The following is a 21,710-nucleotide window of genomic DNA, read 5'->3' on the forward strand; positions in this document are numbered from 1 at the left end:
TGTCGCACAGGTCCGTAAAGCCACATGCACTTTTCCTTTTCCTGCTCCTCAGACTGGGTGATGGACACATCTTCAAGCTTACTGATTCTTCTCAAAGCCTGCTCAGTCTGCTGTTGCAACCCTCTGGTGAATTTTTCATTTCAGTTATTTTACTTTTTAGTTCTGAAATTTGGTTTCTTTTTTTTTTTAAATTGTTTTTATCTCTTAATTGACATTCTGTGTTTGTTCAGACATTTTACTTGGTTTCCTTCAGCTCTTTGACCATGTTTAAGACAGTCGACTTAGTCTTTTTCTAGCAATTTAAGTGTGATGTTTGTGCTTCTTCAGGGACAGTTTTTATTATTTTCTCCCGTGAATAGGCCATACTTTTCTTGCTTCTTCATATGCTCTGTGACGTTTTCTTGAGCACTGCACATCTTGGAGATTATGATGTGTTAACTCTGGAAATCAGGTTCTTCCCATTGTTCAGGTTTGTTTTTGTTGCTCACTCTGGGTTTTAGTTGTTTGCTCAATGAGTTTTCAAGACCATTTTCATACAGACTCTGTACTGTCTTGGGTATTACCTGTGAAGCCTGTGTTTTAGTGTCCAGGGAATGTGTTGATGGAGATCTCCTTGAGCACCTGGAGTGAAAGAAAAAAAGGAATAAAAGCCCTTTCCCAGTCTTTGCAGACTGACTGTGTGTTGGGGGCATTCCTTCAAAACTTGGCCAGGCTGTTGCCAGCTCTGCCTTTGTCTTCACTTCCTATTTGTGCTGAGCTTGAAATCAGTTGTGGGTGAAAGTTTAGTGTCTTCTCAGGGCTTTTCTTAGCATGGATTCTGTCTGGGTGTGCAGTAGGCTTTCTTTATTCCCCGGTGTATGGGATGCTTTTCAGTGCTTTGACTCACCGGCGCTCTTTCTCCGAGCATTTCTTTCCAGGCGTTCAGCTAACTGTTGTTTTCTTGACCTGTAAGGCTTTAGTGTAGTCAGTAGCAGGTTGTTTATTTATCTACTGAGATCTGTGTGGAGTTCCTTTTTTTAACACTGTGGCTACAGAGTTTTTTTGAATATAGATGGATGAATAGTATAATGAACAAAGCCAGTTGTGTTCCATTTGTCTACCCCGGTTCTCACTATTTTGATGTAGATTGCAGCCGTGATATTCTTCTGTCTGTATATACTTAAGTTGATAGATAATATAAAAAAAAAAGACCTTTTAAGAAAGAATATAGCCATAATACCATCATCTCATATTAAATCTTCTTCATCTCCTATTAAAGGGAATGCATGTATTTTCTTTTCTAGTTATCCAGGGCTATAGGAAAAAAACAAACAAGCAGACCTGAAAAATATCTCTTTGGACATCCTGTTAAATCAGTGGTTTTCAACCGGAGCAAAATTGCTATTTTTCACTCTGTGGGGAAACCTTGGCCATTTGACAATGTCTGGAAGCATTTTATTTTTTTTTAAAGATTTATTTATTTATTTGACAGACAGAAATCACAAGGAGGCAGAGAGGCAGGCAGAGAGAGAGGAGGAAGCAGGCTCCCCACTGAGCAGAGAGCCCGATGTGGGGCTCGATCCCAGGACCCTGGGATCATGACCTGAGCCGAAGGCAGAGGCTTTAATCCACTGAGCCACCCAGGCGCCCCTGGAAGCATTTTTGATTGTTAAAGCTGAGGGCGGTATTTCTGGCATCAAGTAGGCAGAGGTCAGCAGTGCTCTTAAACATCTTAGAATGCACAGGAAAACCTGTACAACGAAGAATTACCCAGTCCAAAGTGTCAGTTGTGTGGCCACTGAAAAGTCTTGTGTGCAGTGGGCCAGAGGGACTTTTCCAGTCAGAAGGACTGCGGCGATGTGATGTCGTTGGAATAAAATGATGCAGCACATCTCCTTTTTAGTCGTAGAGTCTGTGCTTATGAAACTTAAAATATTGTAAGATGAACATTTGCCAAAGAAAAGCCGTGGGAGCAAGCGGACTGACATATGGGATCACGTAGTACTTAGCTTGTAGGAGAAGGAATCAGGGGCTTTGTGTCCCAGTCCTCGCTGCATCACATTTTACAGTCTCTTCTAAACCCTCCCTAAGATTCTTGGCATGAGTAATTGTGTGTGTGTTTGCTTTTGTTTGTTTTTTTTGAAGGCCAAGATTCAAAAGAAATAATGGGATTTAGTGGGTGGTACCTCTTCCTGTGTTACTGTTTACAGCCAGTAGTGCAGTCCTTCAGTTTCTGAGGCACTAAGTTTACCCAGGTGTTAATTTTAATTTTAATTTTTTGAAAATTTATTTATTTATTTGAGAGAGAGAGAGAGAGAGGGAATGAGCAGGAGGGGCAAAAGGGAGAGGGAGAGAAAAATCTCAAGCAGATTCTGTTGTGACCCAAGCCAAAACCAAGACTCAGACATTTAACTGACTGACCACCCAGGTAGCCCTACCCAGTTTTTAAAAAAGCAAATGATATACTTAATGAAGTCATTAATGAGATTTTAGAGAAAAGTAAGGGGAGAGATTTCACTAACCCTAGCTTCTGACAAAGAAGTACTAATACACTAACTTTAAGATTAGAATTCACCATCTGTCTCAGTTACAAATAATTTAATACACATGTTAGAAAAGGCCTAGAGAAATAGACTTAGATGCTTATGTGAATGTTTTATTTATCTTTATTTCGTTTTACAGGTTCTTAAAAATAGCCTCTGATCCTCAGTTTCCTAAGTGTAAAATAAAACAATAACACCTTCCTTTCAAGGTTGCTCTGAGGCTTAATTGCTTGGGGGAGAGGATGCACGTGAAAGCTCTTCAAACTGCCGTATGATGTGCAGATGTGGTTTTCCCTAATGAATTTCTGTAGCTTTATTTGGATAATATGGGTAGCAGATGGTTATAGATAGATAAAATATTATTGCTCTATTAATTTTCTGGAGTTGTTGAGTGCTATGTGTATAGATAGCCCAGATTTACCAGTTTGTCTTCTGTTTTCTATTGATGTAAGTGAAAATTTTGTACTTTGAAATTTCAAATTCAGAGTTTTATGTGTCTTGAACAAATAACCTGATTACAAAACTGAGCAAAGGATCTGAACAGGGTTTTCCAGAGAAGATATACAGATGTCCAATAAACACATGAGAAGGTAATAATAGTCCCAAGTTGGGAGGTGCCTGGGTGGCTCAGTGGGTTAGAGCCTCTGCCTTCAGCTCAGGTCATGATCTCGGGGTCCTGGGATCGAGCCCCGCATCCAACTCTCTGCTCAGCAGGGGGCCTGCTTCCCCTTCCCCCTCTGCCTGACTCTGCCTACTTGTGATCTCTCTCTCTGTGTCAAATAAATAAAATCTTCAAAACAATAATAGTAGTCCCAAGTTGGAAATAAGTGAAATACACATCAACTGATGAATGAGTGAACAGAATATCCATCCAGTGGAATACTATTTGGAAATAAAAAGGAATGAAATACCAATGCATAGTATGACATGATGAACCTTGAAAACAGGCCACTAAGTCAAAGAAGCCCATCACAAAAAACATAAATAGTATGGTCGTATTTCTTTAAAATACCTAGACTAGAGAAAGCTGTAGAGACAGAAGTAGGTCAGTGGTTGCTTGGGGCCTGGGTGGATGTGTGGATTGAAAAGTGACAGCTGAGAGGAGCAGGATTTCTTTTGGGGAATGACAGAAATACTCTAACATTGACTCGTAGTGATGGATATACAGCTCTGTGAATATACTGAAAGCTATTGGATTGTACACTTTAAATGAAATTTTGTGGTATATAAATTATATTTCAATAAGGCTGTTAAAAAAAATTTGCTTGAGGGATACCTGGTTGGCTCAGTTGGTTAAACATCTGCCTTCAGCTCAGGTCATGATTCCAGGGTCCTGCGATCGAGTCCCGTATCAGGCTACTTGCTCAGCGGGAAGCCTGCTCTTCCCTCTGCCTCTGCCTGCTGCTGCCCCTGCTTGTGTTCTCTCTCTCTGTCTCTCTCTCTCTCTCTCGCTGACAAATTAATTAATTAAAAAAAAGGAAAGTGACATTTCCACTCATCATAGAAAGTTAAAAAAGTTTTGCTTGAGTAGTAAACATAAGTTTTAAAAATATATTTTAAATGTAGTTTGAAAGGTCATCCTTGTATGTAGCGAAAATGCAAAATGTATAATACCGTGAAAATTGTCCTCTTTTCATTCTTCTCTTCTCGTCACTTAAGTTTTCAGAGATATGCCACACACCTGCGAATGGATTTGTGGGTGTGTACGTGTCTTTGTTTACATGCACACACAAGTGGCAGGATGCTTTACAGTATTCTGTGTCTTTTTTTGCTCCCACTTTGAGAGATTTATTCATATCAAAGTGCATGTGGATTCAGAACCAGCTCTTAATCTGCCAAATTAAATCACTGTTTGGAAAGCAAGAAAGAAATATGTTTAAAGGGCCTTTGTCTTTAAAGTAATTACTAAGGTCTGTGTCTTCCACAAAAATTTCCTCCTTCTTTGTATGTAATAGGATTGTCATATAATTTTGCTCCAAAGTAGTATTTTATCATTATTATTGCTGTGGTAAGAACACCTAACATGAGATCTGCTCTCGTCACAGAATTTTAAGTGTACAATACGGTATGGTTCGTCGTAATATGGTCTAGCAGCTCTCTAGAACTTGAGTCTAATGTAACTGAAACTTTGTATTTGTTAAATAGCAATTTTCCGTTTGTACCTCCTGTAGCCCCTGCAGCCACCATCTTGCTGTCTGCCTCTGTGTGTTTGACTCTTCTGTAGACTCCGTCTAGGTGGTATCATGCGGTGTTTGTCCTCCTGTGGCTAGCTTATTTCGTTTTAGCATGATGTCCCCAGGTTAATCCATATGTCACATACGTAGGGCAGGATTTCCTTCCTTTTTAAGGCAGAATAGTATTCCATTGCATGTACGTACCGCATTTTCTTTATTCACACATCTCCTGCAATAAACGTGGGAGTGGACGTCTCTTTTTGAGATTCTGTTTTTGTTTTTTTTTTTTTAATATTTTTATTTATTTATTTATTTATTTGACAGACAGAGATCACAAGTAGGCAGAGAGGCAGACAGAGAGAGAGAGGGGGAAGCAGGCTCCCTGCTGAGCAGAGAGCCCGATGCGGGACTCGATCCCAGGACCCTGAGACCATGACCTGAGCTGAAGGCAGAGGCTTAACCCACTGAGGCACCCAGGTGCCCCTTGAGATTCTGTTTTTAAATCTTTTGTAGAAAGACACAGAAGTGGGATTGCTGTATCATGTGGTTTTCTCTTTTTAATTATTTTTAGAAACTTACAGACAGCTTTCCATAATGGTAACACCATTTTTCCTTTCTAATAATGCATAAGGATTCTAATTTCTCCATATGCTTGCCAACGTGTATTATTTTATTTTATTTTTATTATTTTTTCTGATAATGGCCATAGCAGTGGGTATGAGATGATATCTTACTGTGATTTTGCTTTGTATTTCCCTGGTGATTCATGATACTGAGCATCTTTTGATATACCTGTTGGTCATTTGTAGGTCTTCTTTGGAGAAATGTCAAGTCCTTTGGCCATTTTAAAATTGAGTTATTATTAATATTATTTGCTGTTGAGTTAATGGGATCCTATGTATATTTTAGATATTAACCCCTTATCTAGTTTGTAAGTATCTGCACCTTTCACAGGTTACCTTTTCACTCTGTTGTTTTTTTTATTTTTTTGATCTGGATATGCTTTGTTGTTTGTTTTAAGGCAGATGAACTTAAACTGTTCCCCTTAATTTTTTGATGTCCTCTTTTTGCTCTGGTAGAAGATAAACAGCAAATAAACAGATCTGAAGAACAAAATCTTAAAGAACTGGTGATTAGGTGGTATTGTGTGTGGCAATATTATCAATCAGATATAATTGAAATTGGTAGAAGTTTTATCTAAAATTATATGCGTAAGATCAAAAAAGGAGAGAGGGAATAAATAATATTAACTAATGAAAGATGATATTTGTAATTATAGATATCTCAAGGATTTAATCTTTTAATTAATATTCATTAATTTATTAACTAATTAATATTTGAAAATTTGGAAAAATAAAATTCCTTGTAAATTTATTTATTTTAATACATCTATGGAGTTTAATCAGATTTTACCAGTTTAAATGCACTCATTTGTGTGATGGGTGTATGTGTGTAGTTCTATACAATTGTATCATCTGTTTAGAATTGCATATCTAAAACCACAATCAAAATACAGACCTTTTCCTTTTTGTTACCTCTTGATAGCTACACCTACTCTTTTGTCCTCCCAGCTCCTAATCCCTGGAAATCATTAGCCTGTTCCCATCTTCTAAATTCCTTGTAAATTTAGATTTTTCAAAAGTAATTCAAGAAGAATGTCATTTTGAGTACTTCTGTAATCACTATAGTAATGGAATCAGTAGTTACAAACCATTATCAGAAGGAAACCAGACGTAGATGGTTTTATAAGTAAGTTCTAGCAAATATTCAAGGAAAAGGAGTTCTCCAGAAAGCAAAAGGAAGAAGGAACACTTGTAAAATAATTTTAAGAAACTACTATAACCTTGATACCAGCCCAGAGAACAGCATGGAAAACAAAAATCGCAGTGCAGTTTCACTCATTAGTACTGGTGTAGAATCCTGAACAGCACATTAAAATACGGAGTCCGGGGCACCGGAGTGCCTCAGTTGGTTAACTGTCTGACTCCTGCTTTCAGCTCAGATCATGATGTCAGGGTGGTGAGATCGAGCCCTGTGTGGGGCTCCGTGCTGAGGGGGAGCCTCCTTAGGATTCTGTCTCTCCCTCTGCCTGCACTGCGGGGGCCCCACTCCAGGCACTCTCCCCTCCCTCCTAAAACAAAACAAACAAACAAAGAAACAAACAACAAACCCAGAACCCAGCATCGAAAAACAATTAACGACGCATCAACAAACAGCAAAAGACCATAGTCAAGTTGGGTTTAATTTTTTTAAATATAATTTTTTTCTTTTTTAAAATTGAAGTATGATGAACGTATAGTATTGTATGAGTTTCATGTGTACAGTATAATGATTCAACAATTTTTTTTTAGAGTGTGATCATGGGGGGAGGGGGCAGAGGGAGAAGGAGAGAGAGAATTTAAGCAGGCCACGATACCCAGCATGGAGCCTGTAGTGGGACTTGTTCTCACAACCCCGAGATCATGACCTGAGCCGAAATCAAGAGTCAGAGGCTTAACCGACAGTCACCAGGTGCCCCAAGTGATTCAGCAATTTTATACATTACTCAGTGCTTGTCAAGATAGGTGTCTTTTTTTGTTGTTGTAGCTGGCTGTGTAATTAGTACTCCACTGTACAAATGTTTTGCATTTTTATTTCCTATTTTGGACACAAGTTATATCAAGTTGTGAATCAGTATTGAGTACGAGTTGAGTACTTCTTTCCTGTGTTTTCAACGAGGGTTAGTGTTACAAGGGAAGAAAACCTTTCCTTATGCGACAGGTTGTGTGGAGAGTTCTGGTATACCCTTCATTCGCCTTCCTGTAATGCTAATATCTTCCCTGATGGTGGGACAGTTATGACAACCAAGAAATTAACATTTCTTCTCAATTGCAACAGATAAAATACTATTAATGAAACTGGAGATGTTGAGATTTTGCCAGATTTGCCATTACTGTTCTTTCTAAACCGTTCGAGGATCCACTCTAGTACCCTACGTTGCTTCTCGTTGCTCTGTGTCTGTCTTCTCCAGCCTGTGACAGTCCCTTAGTTCTCCTTATTTTCATGGTTTTGACACTTTTGGAAAAATACTGGTCAGGTATTTTGGAGAAGGTTCCTCAATTTGTATTTGATATATTTTCATTATATATTTGATATATTTTCAATATATCATTTCATTATCTATTTGATATCGTTTCATAATTAGAATGAGATTATGGGTATTTTGTGTGAAGCAGTAGTGTTCTCAGTACATCAGACCTACCGGGGCGTGCACGCTGTCAGTTTGTCTTATTCCTGAGGACGTTCAAGGTAGGCACAGAAGTGGTTTGTTTTTGTTTTGTTTTCGTTCTAGCTTTTGGATATCGGTTGTTCTAGTACCATTTACCAAACGGATTATTCTTTCTCCTTTGAATGGCCTTTGCGCCTTTGTCAAAACTCAGTTGATAACATATGTTGGGTGCGTTTGTGGTTTCGTTTGTCTTGTTGATCTGTGAGTCTCTCTTTGGCCAATACCACACATTCTTATGTGTAATAAAGAGAGTTGATTTTTGTGTGTTGATCACATATCTTAGGCATTTGGTAGGCTCCCTTACTAGTTCTCGTTAGTTCCAGTCTGTTTTTTGTAGATTCTTTTGAATTTTTATGTAGACAAACATGTGATTTGTGAAGAGAAAGTTTTATTCCCTTTTCTGGCTGCATTTCACTGACTAGGATTTATATGTTGTCTAGGAGTAGTAGAAAGGACGTTCTTACAATGTTTCAGATATTAAGAGGAAAACATTCATTCTGTCACCATTAAGTTCTGACATTAGCTATGAGGGTTTTTTTTTTATCCCCTTCATAAAATTAAAGAAATTCCCTTTTATTTTTAATTTGCTGTAAGTTTTTGTCACGAATGGATGTTGAGTTTTATTAGATGCTTCTGTAGAGTGACTGATTTTTGCCTGCTGAGCCAACCTTGCTATTGCTGGGATAAATTACCTGGTTGTGACACATTTTCCTTTTCACGTGTTCCTGCATTCAGTTTGCCTAGCGTCTTTATTTGTATTACTTTTTTAGGTTTCTGTCTCTGTTCATGGAAGGTGTAGGTCTGCAGTTTTCTTTATAACATCTTAATGTGGTTTTGTATTTGAGTGATGCTGGTCCCATATAGTCGGGTCTAAGGGTGTGTGAAAAATCCAGAAGTGCATAGAACTTTAGGCTTTCTTTTCATCTACTCCAGCAAACTGCTATATATAGATTCAGGAAATGACCGTGGTGTATGCAATTCTCGCCCATATCCACGCCGAGATGTGAGAATGCTGGATTTACATTCCGTTCCATCCCTTCCATCTTGTGTGATTGTGGATAACATCTCGGAAGCCATTTCTCCTCATCTGTTTGACGGAGATGATAATATCCTTTCTGGGTTATGGAAAGTAGCCCTGAGAGGACCAGAAACTCTGCTTTAAAGAAGTAGAGGGGGTCAGGTGTGTGTTTTCAGATTTATTTATTTATTAGAGAGAGAGAAAGAGAAAGGGAGTGGGGGAAGGAGCAAGAGAGACAATCCCCAAGCCAACTCCAGGCTGAGCACGGAGCCTGACGTGGGGCTTGATCTCACAACGCTGAGATCATGACCTGAGCCAAAACCAAGAGTCAGACGCTTAACTGACAGAGCACCCAGGCACCCAGGCACCCCCATTATTTTTTCTTCAGGTCTTATGTTTTAACCTGATAATATCCTTTAACTGGTGTTGAAACTGATTGTCAGTATGTTCGATGAAATTTTACATTTGTTGTTTTCTAGTCTCTGTGTTGTTTCTCATTGTCCTGCCTGCTCTCTTGTTAATTATTTTAAATGGTTTTATTTTATGCCCAGTCTTGACTTACTCTTTATAAACCTTTAAAGTATTTTAGAGATTCTCCGGGGGTTTACAGTGCACATCTTCAGTCAACCAGAGTCTACCTTCAGATGACACACCACGGCATGTGTAGTGTCAGGATTTTACAACAGTGTTTATTATTCCCCTTGACCATCTTTGGTTTTTGTTGGCATAACTTTTACGTAAGTTATGAACACACAGTACATCATTACCCTTTTTTACTTACACTGTCAGTTATTTTTAGGGCAATTAAGGGTAAAAAAGGTAAATATTTTTTCCTTTTCCTCCCCCTTTCCCAGTGCTCATTATTTCTTCATACAGATTCAGGTTTCTGTCTACTGTATGTTTCTTTAGTCTGAGCAATTCCCTTTAACATCTCTTGTAATGTAGGTTGCTGAGAAGGAAGTCTCTTGGATTTTGTGTGCAAAATTTTCCATTTCTGAAAGATACTCTCACTGGGTGTAGAATTCTGGTTGATGAGTTTTGTTTCCGTTAGGCACACTTCTCAGATGTGTTGTTGCCGTTTCAGCTGTTTTCTGATGAGTTGTCACATGTAATTTTTAATCTCCGTTCTCATGTAATGTGTCTTTTTTCCCTCTAACACAACGATTTTCTCAATATCTTTTGTTTTCATCATTTGGATATGGTATTTTTAGGTTGTTTTTTATTTTTAAAATGTCCTGATGGTTCTGTGAGCTTCTTGGATCTGTGGTGGTTTTTCATTATCTGTGAAAAACTTAGCGATTATTTTTCGACTATTTCTTCTGCTTCTTTATCTCTGCTTTCCTTCTGGGATTCCAAGTATGTGTATCTTGGGCCTATTCTTGTTGTCCCCCAGCTCTTGGACGCTATGTCACTTTTTTCCCTTAAGGGAAAGAAAGAAAGAAAGAAAACTTTGTTAAGAAAGAAAACTTTGTGTTTTTGTTGGCTGATTTGCACCAGTCTCCAAGTTTGTTTGTTTTTTTTTTACTCTTTGTCCTCAGCTGTTACAACTGTTACTGTTACGTCACTGCTGAACCTGTCAGAAGCCCGTTTTTCCATATTTAACATTTTCTCTGTTACAATTTCCATCTCTGCTGAATTTACGCATCTCATCTTCCATGTTATCCACCTTTTCTGTTAGGGCTTTTAACATAGTAATGATTGTTGTAAAATTTCCCGTCACATACTTCAAGCACTCGTGTCAGGAGTTTGGTTCTGCCGACTGCTTTGTTGGAAATGTGTTGTTTTTCTGTGCCTCCTATTTTTTGTTGTTTAAAGTCAGACTTCTTATCTATTACATTAGAGACTGAGGTGCACGGCGTTTCTGTGTTTGGAAATCAGTTCACCTTTCCCTTCTGCTTGGCCTTTCTCTTCGGAGTTGAGGTTCATCGAGTCTGGAGCTGGGCTCCAGTTGAGACTTGCTGTTTCTGTGCTAACCTCGTTCTACCACTGGCTTTAACATCCCATTAGGCGATGCCGGACATGTGGCCTGGGGGCTGCTGTGACAGTTTTCTCCTCATGCCTCATCCATCCTAAGCTTTAGGTGTTCAGCTGGGCTGCCTCTCAGAGGGTCAATTACTGTGGTTTTGGACCTCTTCCAGGAATATTGTTAGCATTTAATGGATGCTTGTTAGCCTGGTGGTGGGTGACTGAGAGGAAAGGTCGCGCATTTCTGACTGTCCTGTTAAACCTCAGTCTCAACCAGGCACTTCTCCAACTAACCTTCTCTGCCAGAGCTCATGAGCTAAGCCAGAAAACACTGCTCTAAACAGCTAAACTCTTAGGGGGAAACCAACCCTGATGTTATGACTTTATGGTTTCATTGCTGTGACTTTATGGTTTTACTGCTACCACATAGTAGATGACGCGCTGAGATGTCACTCCAGAGTCCTTTAGAACTCTTGCCTCCTCTTCTCAGGCACCACACCAATCCAGTGGGCACCGAGTGGCGGTGGAAGATGGACCAGCCTGAAATGATCCTAAAAGAAGCCATTGAAAACCATCAGAGCATGATTAAGCAGTTTAAAGGTATTTATCTGCCCTCTACAAAGGAATGCTAATTAATGTGACTGAAATTGGCTGAGGAGTTGCCTCTTTGACAGGATTTTGTTCCCACTGGCAAATTTTCATATAGGGAAGTGAAAACTTTGTAGAAATATTACATGCATTTTGGCTTTTTTGGTTTTTACTGACAACTTTTATGTCCCATATGATGGAAGAACTAAAAAAATTTCATTCAGAGCTTAACAATTTAGAATATTGCACACTTAGCCTGTAAGTTTTGCCTGGGAGCGTATCCTCATCCTTCCTAAAAATTCTTGATATTGTTCTATCTTGGTAAGCACAAAGCAGCATTTAATGAATGGACAGGAAAGTTTAGATCATCGGAAAAATCTTAAATATTATCAGTAATGTAGTATTGGGAAAGCATTTTTGATTAAATGATTTGTAAAAAAGAAGGATTCTATTAATATCATGTGATCCATAGTATTGTGAAAATTTTGCCACTCAGAATTTCTAGAATTTCCTGATTCAGTTCTGTTTTATATTAAAAGGTATATACTTCACTGGAGGTTACTAGTTCTCAGGCTTTAGTGAGCATCAGAATTATCTGGAAAGCTTGTTAAAATAGATTCCTGGCTTCCTTTTCCAGAGATTGGTTCAGTAGGTCTGGAGGTGGGGCCCAAGGGTGTGCATTTCTGAATCTTTGCAGGTGGTGTTGATGTTGTGGAACTGGAGACCTTGCTTTGAGGCCCATGGCTGCATATAGATACGGTGGACTTACAAAGCGTTGGCTTTCTAGAGTGATAGCTGCCTATGCTGAACTGAAATTTGTTAGGTTCCCTGAGAAATCCGTGTGTCTGTCTCCACCTACCACCTGGAAGTCCTTCTCTCCTCTGTGTTCCTTTTCTTTCGCTATGCAACAGTAAAACGCGAATCTTAACCAAGGTTGTGTTGATAGAGACACTTTTGTGGTGCTAACTTCATATGTGGGAGTCCTTATAAACCCCAGTAATTATCATTTTGAAGATCAGATGATTCTTTTATGTGAAGAAATTTGTCAGTTCACTCCTTCTTGAGATTAAAGCACTTCTGATAAGTTGTGTGTGTGTGTGTGTGTGTGTGTGTGTGTTTAAATTTATAGACCCCTCAGCCTGTGTCTTCAGGTCTCAGTAGACACTGGCTGGGTGGCCTATAAATTTGATTCAGTCGTAACACTCTGGAGGTAGCACCAGGCCGCACGGGGTGAGGGTTCAGGCCTGTAAGACTGCCCCACGTCAGACCCCGATCTCCAGTCCGGGTTGTTCCCTGCACTTCTGAGTGACTGGCTGTAAACGGCAGATTCCTGCTACCTCCTGTTCAGATATGATTAATTTACTGGAGCGGCTCATGGAATGCAGAGAAACATTTATTTACACTTAGTGGACTCACCAATTTCTTATAGAGGGTTTTACGGAGGATTCAGAGGGACGGCCAGAGGAAGAGGTAACGTAGGGGAAAGTCTGCAAGCGCAGGAGCTTCTGTCCCAGGGGACCTGGAGTGCGTCACCCTCCTGGCACATGGAGGCACCCACCAGCCTGGAAGCTCAACTCTTACTGCTCACGAGTTTTTAATGGAGCCTAATATGGAGCCCTTCTCCCCTTCCAGGAGCTCGGTGTCTGTGATTGAAGATTCCAGCCCTCTAATCGCTTGTCTCTCTGGGGACCAGCCCTGTCCTGAGGCCATTTAGGGGCCCTGAGTCACCTCATTAGCTCTGGTGTGCTCCACAGGGGCTCCTTCTGAATGACCAAAGACACCGCTTTCACTCAGGAGATCCCAAGGGTTTTAGGAGCATTGTGCCAGGAACCAGGGCTGAAGACCAAATATAGAGCTTATTATAGCTCCGTTATTTCCTACGAGAAATTGAGAAAGGTAATGCAAATGCAGATTAATCAGTAATGATTTATTAAGGATAATCAGTCAATAATTACACCTTTATTTTATTCTTCACAAGTTTTCTAAGGAATGTGGACCTGTGCAAGTTTGTGTGTGTCTGTGTAAGTGCAGACTTACTTTTGTACATCTGCAAAGATGCTGATAAACATTTAAATGTGAATCTTGACTTTTAGTCTCAAGCACTTTTTTTTTTTTAAACAAATTACTTTTCTCTTTTGTGGATAAAGCAGTGCCTCATATCAGCGTTTAGGAAAATTACATGAAACTGGTGAAGAACCAAGTTTCCACATTCCGGTATCTGACTAGCAGCACTCGTCGTTGATTTGGTTAATACTGATTATTGATCTTCAACAAATCATGTGCCTTCTTAAAAAACTTAAAGGCAAAGTCTTGTTTTCTTTTGGATAATGTGTTGGTCAGAGTTCCCCGGAGAAACAGCAGAATGGGGTGCGTGCATGTGCGTGTGTGTGTGTGGAGATGGAGAGAGAGATGATTTGGGGGACAGGCTCACGTGATGATGTGGGTTTGGAGTAGACCAGTTGCTGGAGACTTAGGGAAGTGTTCAGCTCCAGAGTCATGTCTGCTGGCAGAATCCTTCCTTGCTGGGTCAAGGTCGCCTCTGTTTTATTAAAGCCTTCAGCCGATAGGATGAGAATCACCTGCCTTACAGAGGGCAATCTGCTTTCATTCAATGTTCACTGATTTATATGTTAATCATCCAAAAGACACCTTCTCAGAAATATCCAGAATATTGGACCAAATATCTGGGCATTGTGGTTCAGCCAAATTGACACATAAAATTAATTATCACAGATCTTAAATCAGAACCAGGCAAATGCCAGTAATTTATCTTCATATTCTAGTAAGTTTGTGTTGCTTTAGTGCTTAAGGAACCCATTGTACCGTTTAGTGATGGGACGAGATGTCTCACAATGCGCGATTCGCTGGCAGCTGGCGATCTCCCTGTGTGATTTGTGTCCCAGCAGTTTGTGTGAGGACGAAGCAGGCTGAGGAAGAGGCGTTCACTCTTGCATTCGGAGATGTCCTTGATGCAGGATGACAATTTGAGTTTTGGTAGTTATTTTTCTGACAGGAGCATTTTTGCAAATTCACTTTAAATGGAAATCAGTGATGAATAAATCATAGGGCTGACTTTACTCATGTCAGTAGCGTGTGTTAGGTGAACTCAGGGAGCCCTTGTTCTTTTGAAGGGCTGGTCCTGTGCAGAAGGTGGATCTGATTGGCAACCTCGTACTTACTTTAGTCTGTAGGCATCTCACACGGTTTGTCGTTAGGTTCCCATGTGATAAGAAACAGAAGAGCTTTAAAAAATATATGTTGTCTTATAGGGGGAAGATAGATAAAGGATTGGAGAGAGAGAGAGAATAGAGCCTGTCTGTGGACAAGTGAATCCTGAATTGGGGTTAAAATGCCTAAGGAGAGGGAACGACTCCCCGCCCCCATTCAACAATGACTGTCAACTTCATTCTTTTTTTTTTTTAAGATTTTATTTATTTATTTGACAGAGATCACAAGTAGGTAGAGAGGCAGGCAGGGAGAGAGGAGGAAGCAGGCTCCCTGCTGAGCAGAGAGCCCGACTCGGGGTTTGATCCCAGGACCCTGAGATCATGACCTGAGCCAAAGGCAGAGGCTTTAACCCACTGAGCCACCCAGGTGCCCCTGTCAACTTCATTCTAGAGTATTTACTTTGCCCTAGTAATTTCCCCAAAGGATTCTTTTTTCACGTCTTAATTACTTGACATAGTGTTAACCACGTCAGCACAACTATTCATTTAATCAACAATAAATTTTCCACAAGGGTTTTCAAGTTGGAACTGGTTGACCTTTGTACACCAACACTCGTCAAAGTGCCAGAGCAGTTCTTCTTTAAAGTAGTAGGCGTTGTAGAAAATGGGTTTCTGTTGGAAGGCATGTGGGCATAAAGGAGCTCTCATTCATTGTAGTTTATGTTTTCATGAAGGGTGAGAGCTCTCTTGGTCTTCAGTGTTTGGATCATGGTAACTCTTTGTTAATGCTTTTTTTTTTTTTAAGATTTTATTTATTTATTTGACAGAGAGAAATCACAAGTAGGCAGAGAGGCAGGCAGAGAGAGAGGGAGGGAGGAAGCAGGGTCCCTGCCGAGCAGAGAGCCCAATGTGGGACTCGATCCCAGGACCCTGAGATCATGACCTGAGCCGAAGGCAGCGGCTTAACCCACTGAGCCACCCAGGTGCCCTTGTTAATGCCTTTTAAAATTTCATTCCAAGCTTAAACAAAACATTACTTTTTTGAAAATCTGTCTTATTGCTATAATAATTATAGTAAACCTGGGTGTGATACTATAGTATTAAAAGAGAAAAACCTCTAATTATTGAAGGATGAAATACATAATTTGTAAAAATTCAGAGGTCTACAAAACTGGTGGTAGTCTGCAGCCCTCAACAAGCACGCGAATTGTTTTCGTTTAAAAAATACCACAATGGGGGGCGCCTGGGTGGCTGAGTTGGTTGAGCAACTGCCTTCAGCTCAGGTCATGATCCCGGACTTCCAGGATCGAGTCCCGCATCGGGCTCCCAGCTCCTTGGAGAGTCTGCTTCTCCCTCTGACCTTCTCCTCTCTCATGCTCTCTCTCACTCATTAAAAAAAAAAAAAAAAAAAAATACCACAATGGGGGCGCTTGGGTGGCTCAGTGGGTTAAAGCCTCTGCCTTCGGCTCAGGTCATGATCTCAGGGTCCTGGGATCGAGCCCCGCATCGGGCTCTCTGTTCGGCAGGGAGCCTGCTTCCTCCTCTCTCTCTCTCTCTGCCTGCCTCTCTGCCTACTTGTGATCTGTCAAAAACAAAAAACAAAAAAACAACAACAAACCACAGTGGGCAAAATTATGAAATTTTAGTATTTCAGAATATTGGTTATGTTTTCTCTCTTTTTGGCAGAATCTAAACCATTCAGATGCATGGTTGTTTATTTTATGGTAGACAGTCATCAGGCACTGAGATTTTGTAACTTCGCTCAGTCTTTATCAATGGTTCTAGTCTAAAGTTTTCTCTTTTTTTATGAACCTGAATGCCTCCTACATTAAGTGAAATCTCTGTGTTCTGTCTTTTCTTCTTCCCTAGGGGATAGGGTATAAGAAAAACAGGTCCTGTCCTTTCCGAATGCTGAGCCGCTGAACTCTTCAGTAGAGATGGGTGTGGAGACGTGGCTTAACTCAGGGTAGAGTTCCCCACCGAGGCCCTGCAGGAAAGTTCCCCTTTCTCCCACACCACATTAGTTTCCCCATTAGAGCACCAGTGCTCTTACCTTGGGCCTTCGGCGGCTTGAGAAGAGCAAAACAAAATGAGGAATGGAGTATTGCTGGTTGCCTTGGTGAGAATTTGGGTTGTACTTTCCTATAGGAGAAGAAAATTCAGTTTGCCTCGTTACCACTGAAATAGGTTCATGAGTCCTATAGCTTAGGGTTACTGCTGATGAATTTGGTGTTGGGGTTTGAATGGTAACTCAGTCTCCATCTTAATGGTATTTTATCTGTGGGAATACAGAGTTTAGGTTTAAACAGAGATGTTCTAGGGACATATAGGCAGTTTTCAGAGAATCACAGCCAATTCTTTCCTTCTTAGTTGGTGACGTTCTGGATATCCTAAGCTCAGCGTCTCTTTAGAGGTTCCGCTTTAACTCATTCATAATTTCCCTTGTTCTGGCTTGGATTCCTTTGGTTTTCAGTGTGCTTTTCTACTTTCTTTCTCCACGGGTCTGGTTAGGGTGTTTCATGGTTTTGTTTTTGTGGAGAGGACACTTGCCGTGGGTGATGCTGCTTATTCCCTCGGAGGTTCAAGCTTTAGCGAAGGGGCCGGCCTTGAACAGATTTTGAAGATACTCTGATTTTTTTTTTAAATGTTTCCCTTTTGTGCTTGTTCTCAATTCTGAGGGCAATTATTGTCTCTTCAGTTATTTAATTGAATCATTAAAATAGCTTTCTCTCATGACCTTTATTAGCTTTCCCTTCAGACACATGCAGAATTAACTTTATATTGATTACAAGTGGGTCAGAGTTTCAGTGCCGCTCAGCATCTGTTCGGAACGCTGCCTGTCCCCCTAAACGCTCCCACAGCAGGGAGAAAGCGTTCCGGAGTGGAGCTCGGGAGGTTTCCTTGGGTCAGGTTCCCACCGGTCCAGCAGTCAAGTCCTTGTCAGGCACATCCGCAGCGCTGAAGGTGTAGACATGTTTTCTCTTATCTGTAGTTTAACTTAGACATGAAGTGATGCAGAATGAATGAATAAGGGTCTCCGACAGACGGTTTTCACAAACAGGGTATGCTGAAGTGCGTGTCCAGAAGAGACACGGGGGTGGTGAGCGAGAGAGCACCACCTGCTAATTGTTCCTGAAGGTGATTTATGAGAACCTCACGGTGGAAGTGACTCCATCAAAGACTTAGGTGGAGTTTACCCAGGAGGGTTCTAGGAAGATCTTTGGCCTGGGACTGAATTGTTTATGCAAAGAAAGAGAATATTTTATGTCTAATTGCCGCACGCTTTAGAATTAGGCACGAATACCCTTTGCTGAGCAATGTATCGTGTTAATTTTGTGTTACTTGGTTTTCTTGCTGTGACAGAAGGATGACACTTCTGGCATCTTAAGTGTCTGCTTTGGCACCTTGGAGGGATATAAAGTAGGCTTCCTAGTTAATCTGAGGACATAGTGTTTGTCCAGGATCAGGAAGCTGTTCAGGATAAGGGAAATGTCAGAAACTTGCTTAAGGGAAAAAAAAATCAGAATAAGAAGGCAGAGTTTAGTTGTGAAGAAAGGCTTAGGGAAACATGAGAATGGAGAGAGAGAGAGAGAGTGAGTATATGTGAGAGAGATGGACAGACACTCCCCATGTGAAAAATATTTCTTTAGCTTCGTTACTGAAATGAAGTGTTTGCTGTTCCGTGGCCTCCCTTCCTGCTCCGGGGCTTTTTTCTATTAGAAATCTAGAGGATGTCTTGTTTTCTGACCTACTTCCTTGAGGACAGTGAAGGAACCAGGTGACTGAGTCCCAGAGGGCCTTGTTTTGGGAAAGATCACTATAATAGCCTCTGGCAGTGACCATGAGGTGGAAGCGTGCTGTTGTGAAGGAGAGACCCACGGGTTTACATATTCTTCTCAACACTTTACTTTTTGAGAAAATTAAGATAATTTTTAAATCCCAGAATCATTACTCTTTTAGGAGATTTACTTAGGGGACTTTTTTGGTCTTGGTTTTTGTTTTTGTCGATGTCTGAATGGGTGGGTTGATTTTTTCGTTCAGGCTCTCAGAGACAGTGACAGCTGATCCTTTGCTTTTACGCTTTCCTCCTTCCCCAGCTGCTCCTCGGTCGTGTCCTCTGAGGACCCCTCTTCCTTTCCCTAGACACGTGCGTCTTCTAGCTCCCGGTTCACTTCTCTGTCTGCGCTCACTGCCCTAGCTCAGACCCAGAATAGAAGTACCATCTGTTTGCCGGAATGTTTATTTCCATCCAGTCCATCCTTCCAGACTCCAGACTTGGACGCTGGACGCTCTTTCACACATAGAGAACAGACACATCAAACTTCACCCTTCTACGATCGAACAGAGGTTGTTCCTGACTTGTGAAACCCGTTACTTAAAGACTTTGTCTCAGGTGGTGGCAGCTCTGTTGCTCTGGCCAAAAGCTTGTAGAAATCATTAATTACCTCTTCTCTCATATCCTTCCTGCAGTCCATTAGAAAGTCCTACCGACTATAGCCCATTGGTCGATCTCTTCCTGCGGCCTCGGCTGTCACCATCGCAGTAGAAGCTGCCATCATTTCTTGCTGAGGTAATGCAATAGCCTTTTACCAGAGGAGCCTCTTTGCCCCTTTGTCCTCAGCTTCGCTGCCAGTCCGATCCAAACACGTGGAGGGAAATTTAGGTCATGGCACCTTCCTCCAAACCCTGCAGTGCTCCCTGTGTTTCTCAGGTTGCTTGGACCAGCGTGCTCCCACCCCAGGGCCTTTGCTTTGCCGTCCACTGCCTACAGTGCTCTGTCCTTCCTTACTCTCTTGGCCTGAGCCTCATCTCTTCAGGTCAGATCTCAGCTTCCCGGGGAGCTTCTCCAGACTGCCCTGTCTTCAAGGCAGCTGCCTCTTCTTTGGGTCCTTGACCTTCTTCACCCTGCTCCACCTTTCCTGTTCCACACGCTTCTCTCTTTCTAACATACTAAAGATGAGCATATCCTGTATGGTAGCCAGTAGCCACATATGGCCCTTTGTATTTTATTTTATTATTATTATTTTTTAAAGATTTTATTTATTCATTTGACAGACAGAGATCACAAGTAGGCAGAGAGGCAGGCAGAGAGAGGAGGAAGCAGGCTCACTGCGGAGCAGAGAGTCCTATGCGGGGCTCGATCCCAGGACCCCGAGATCATGACCTGAGCCGAAGGCAGAGGCTTTAACCCACTGAGCCACCCAGGCGCCCCAACCCTTTGTATTTTAATTAGCGAAAATTAAATAACATAAAAAATCTGGTTCATCATCAGTCACACTGACCACATTTTAAGTGCTCAAGAGTCACCTGAGGGGCCGCCTGGGTGGCTCAGTGGGTTAAAGCCTCTGCCTTTGGCTCAGGTCATGGTCTCAGGGTCCTCGGATCGAGCCCCGCATCAGGCTCTCTGCTCAGCGGGGAGCCTGCTCCCCCTCCCCCTTTGCCTGTCTCTCTGCCTACTTGTGATCTCTCTCCCTGTCAAATAAATAAATAAAATCTTAAAAAAAATAAGAGGCACGTGTGGCTGGCGGCTGCTGTGTTAGATTGTACAGAGAACATTTACAGCATCTCAGAACATATTTATTACTGGACTACAGTGGTATAGAATTTACAGATTTATTATGTTTGATGTTTACTTTCTTTCTCTCATAAGAATATAAACTTCATAAAGACAGAGGTTTTTTCTCTAAATAGAGAAATTACTTATAAAATAATTGACTGTAGAAAAGTTACCTAGAACACTAGTTGACCCATAGTAGGTGATCAATAAATGTATGTTGAGTTGAGCGGAATTACCATTTTATTTGAAATAAAGGATTGAATTTGTTTCATTCACCAAGTAATTATTAAAATAAAAATATTTTAATAATTTTGTTAAATTAAATGTAGCTGCCATTTTTGGAATGCTTATGTGCTGGGCCTGGTGCTGCCCTCGGGATTTATTTCATTGACTTCTTATAGAAGTTGGGTATGGGGGTGCCCGGGTGGTTGAGTTGGTTGGCGTCCAGCTCTTGATTTAGCTGAGGTCATGATCTCAGTGTCATGAGATCGAGCCCTCTGACGGGCTCTCCATTCAGTATGGGGTCTGCTTGAGATTCTCTCTCTCCCTCTTCCTTTGCCCTCCCCTTGCTTGTGTACTCTCCCTTTCTCTAAATAAACATACATATATTTTTTAAAAGAGGGGTGTCTGTGTGTGTAAAATTCCCAACTGCAGATCAGGGAATGGGCATAGAGAGGTTGAATGGCTGGACCAAGGAACACAAACCAGCTGAGTGGTACAGCCAGAATTGAGACCTGCTACACAGGATTTCCCATGCTGAGGGCTTAGCCAGTGCTCAGTTATCTAGTTCCTGCGTTTCAGGTCATCAGTTTTGCAGTTCTGGTTAAATCTGTCTTTCTACTTTCTGCTCATTGGGATTTTTAAAAGTGCTTTGGGTAGGTAGTTCCAGTGTCTGGTGAGGGCTGAGGACCTGTGGTGTGTGCCAGCGGTCCCCAAGCTTGATTGCATTGTGGAGTCACCTGGGGAGCTTCCAAAGCCGCTGTAGCCCACGCTTCTCCCCCAGGATTGGGATTTAATTGGTCTGTGCTGGGGTCTGGAGTTTGGAAGTGTTACGATTCCCAGGTGAGTCCAGTGTGCAAGCAGATGTGGGGCCTTCTGGTTTATGCCGTGGTTTTAGACCTTGACTGCACATTAGTATCACTTGAAGAATTTTAAAAACTCCCGTAATCCTGGTTTACACCCACCCCGATTAAATACAGTCTTTGGCAGTGGACCTAGTTTTTGACACTCCTGGTGATTCCGGCGTGCAGCCAAAGGGAAGTTCAGGATTCTTCATTTTCTCTCCTGTATACTTTTGGACCAACTCCATTTAGTTTCACAATTCAGAATACTTGTGGAGTAAAGGGAGAAATGATGGGTCTAGAAGATGCTTTTCCTTATACTGAGTTCAGCTTCCTCCCCTCCTATTTTTATTGTCGTAAAATATATAAAACACAATATTTACCAGTGCG

At 41.3% G+C, this 21,710-nt stretch overlaps 1 protein-coding gene across 4 annotated transcripts in view; it reads left to right on the forward strand.

Annotated features, from left to right (window-relative positions):
• The window catches only part of LOC125090423 (S-adenosyl-L-methionine-dependent tRNA 4-demethylwyosine synthase TYW1-like), a 204,761-nt gene that overhangs the window by 85,473 nt on the left and 97,578 nt on the right, over nucleotides 1-21,710 (forward strand). For all 4 annotated transcript variants that reach the window (XM_047713084.1, XM_047713085.1, XM_047713087.1 and 1 more), the window contains one exon: nucleotides 11,438-11,547. In XM_047713084.1, the coding sequence (XP_047569040.1) occupies nucleotides 11,438-11,547 (110 nt within the window). The remainder of the gene's footprint in view (nucleotides 1-11,437; nucleotides 11,548-21,710) is intronic.

This window comes from Lutra lutra, chromosome 18 (assembly GCF_902655055.1).
Source record: "Lutra lutra chromosome 18, mLutLut1.2, whole genome shotgun sequence".
Lineage (NCBI taxonomy): Eukaryota > Metazoa > Chordata > Mammalia > Carnivora > Mustelidae > Lutra > Lutra lutra.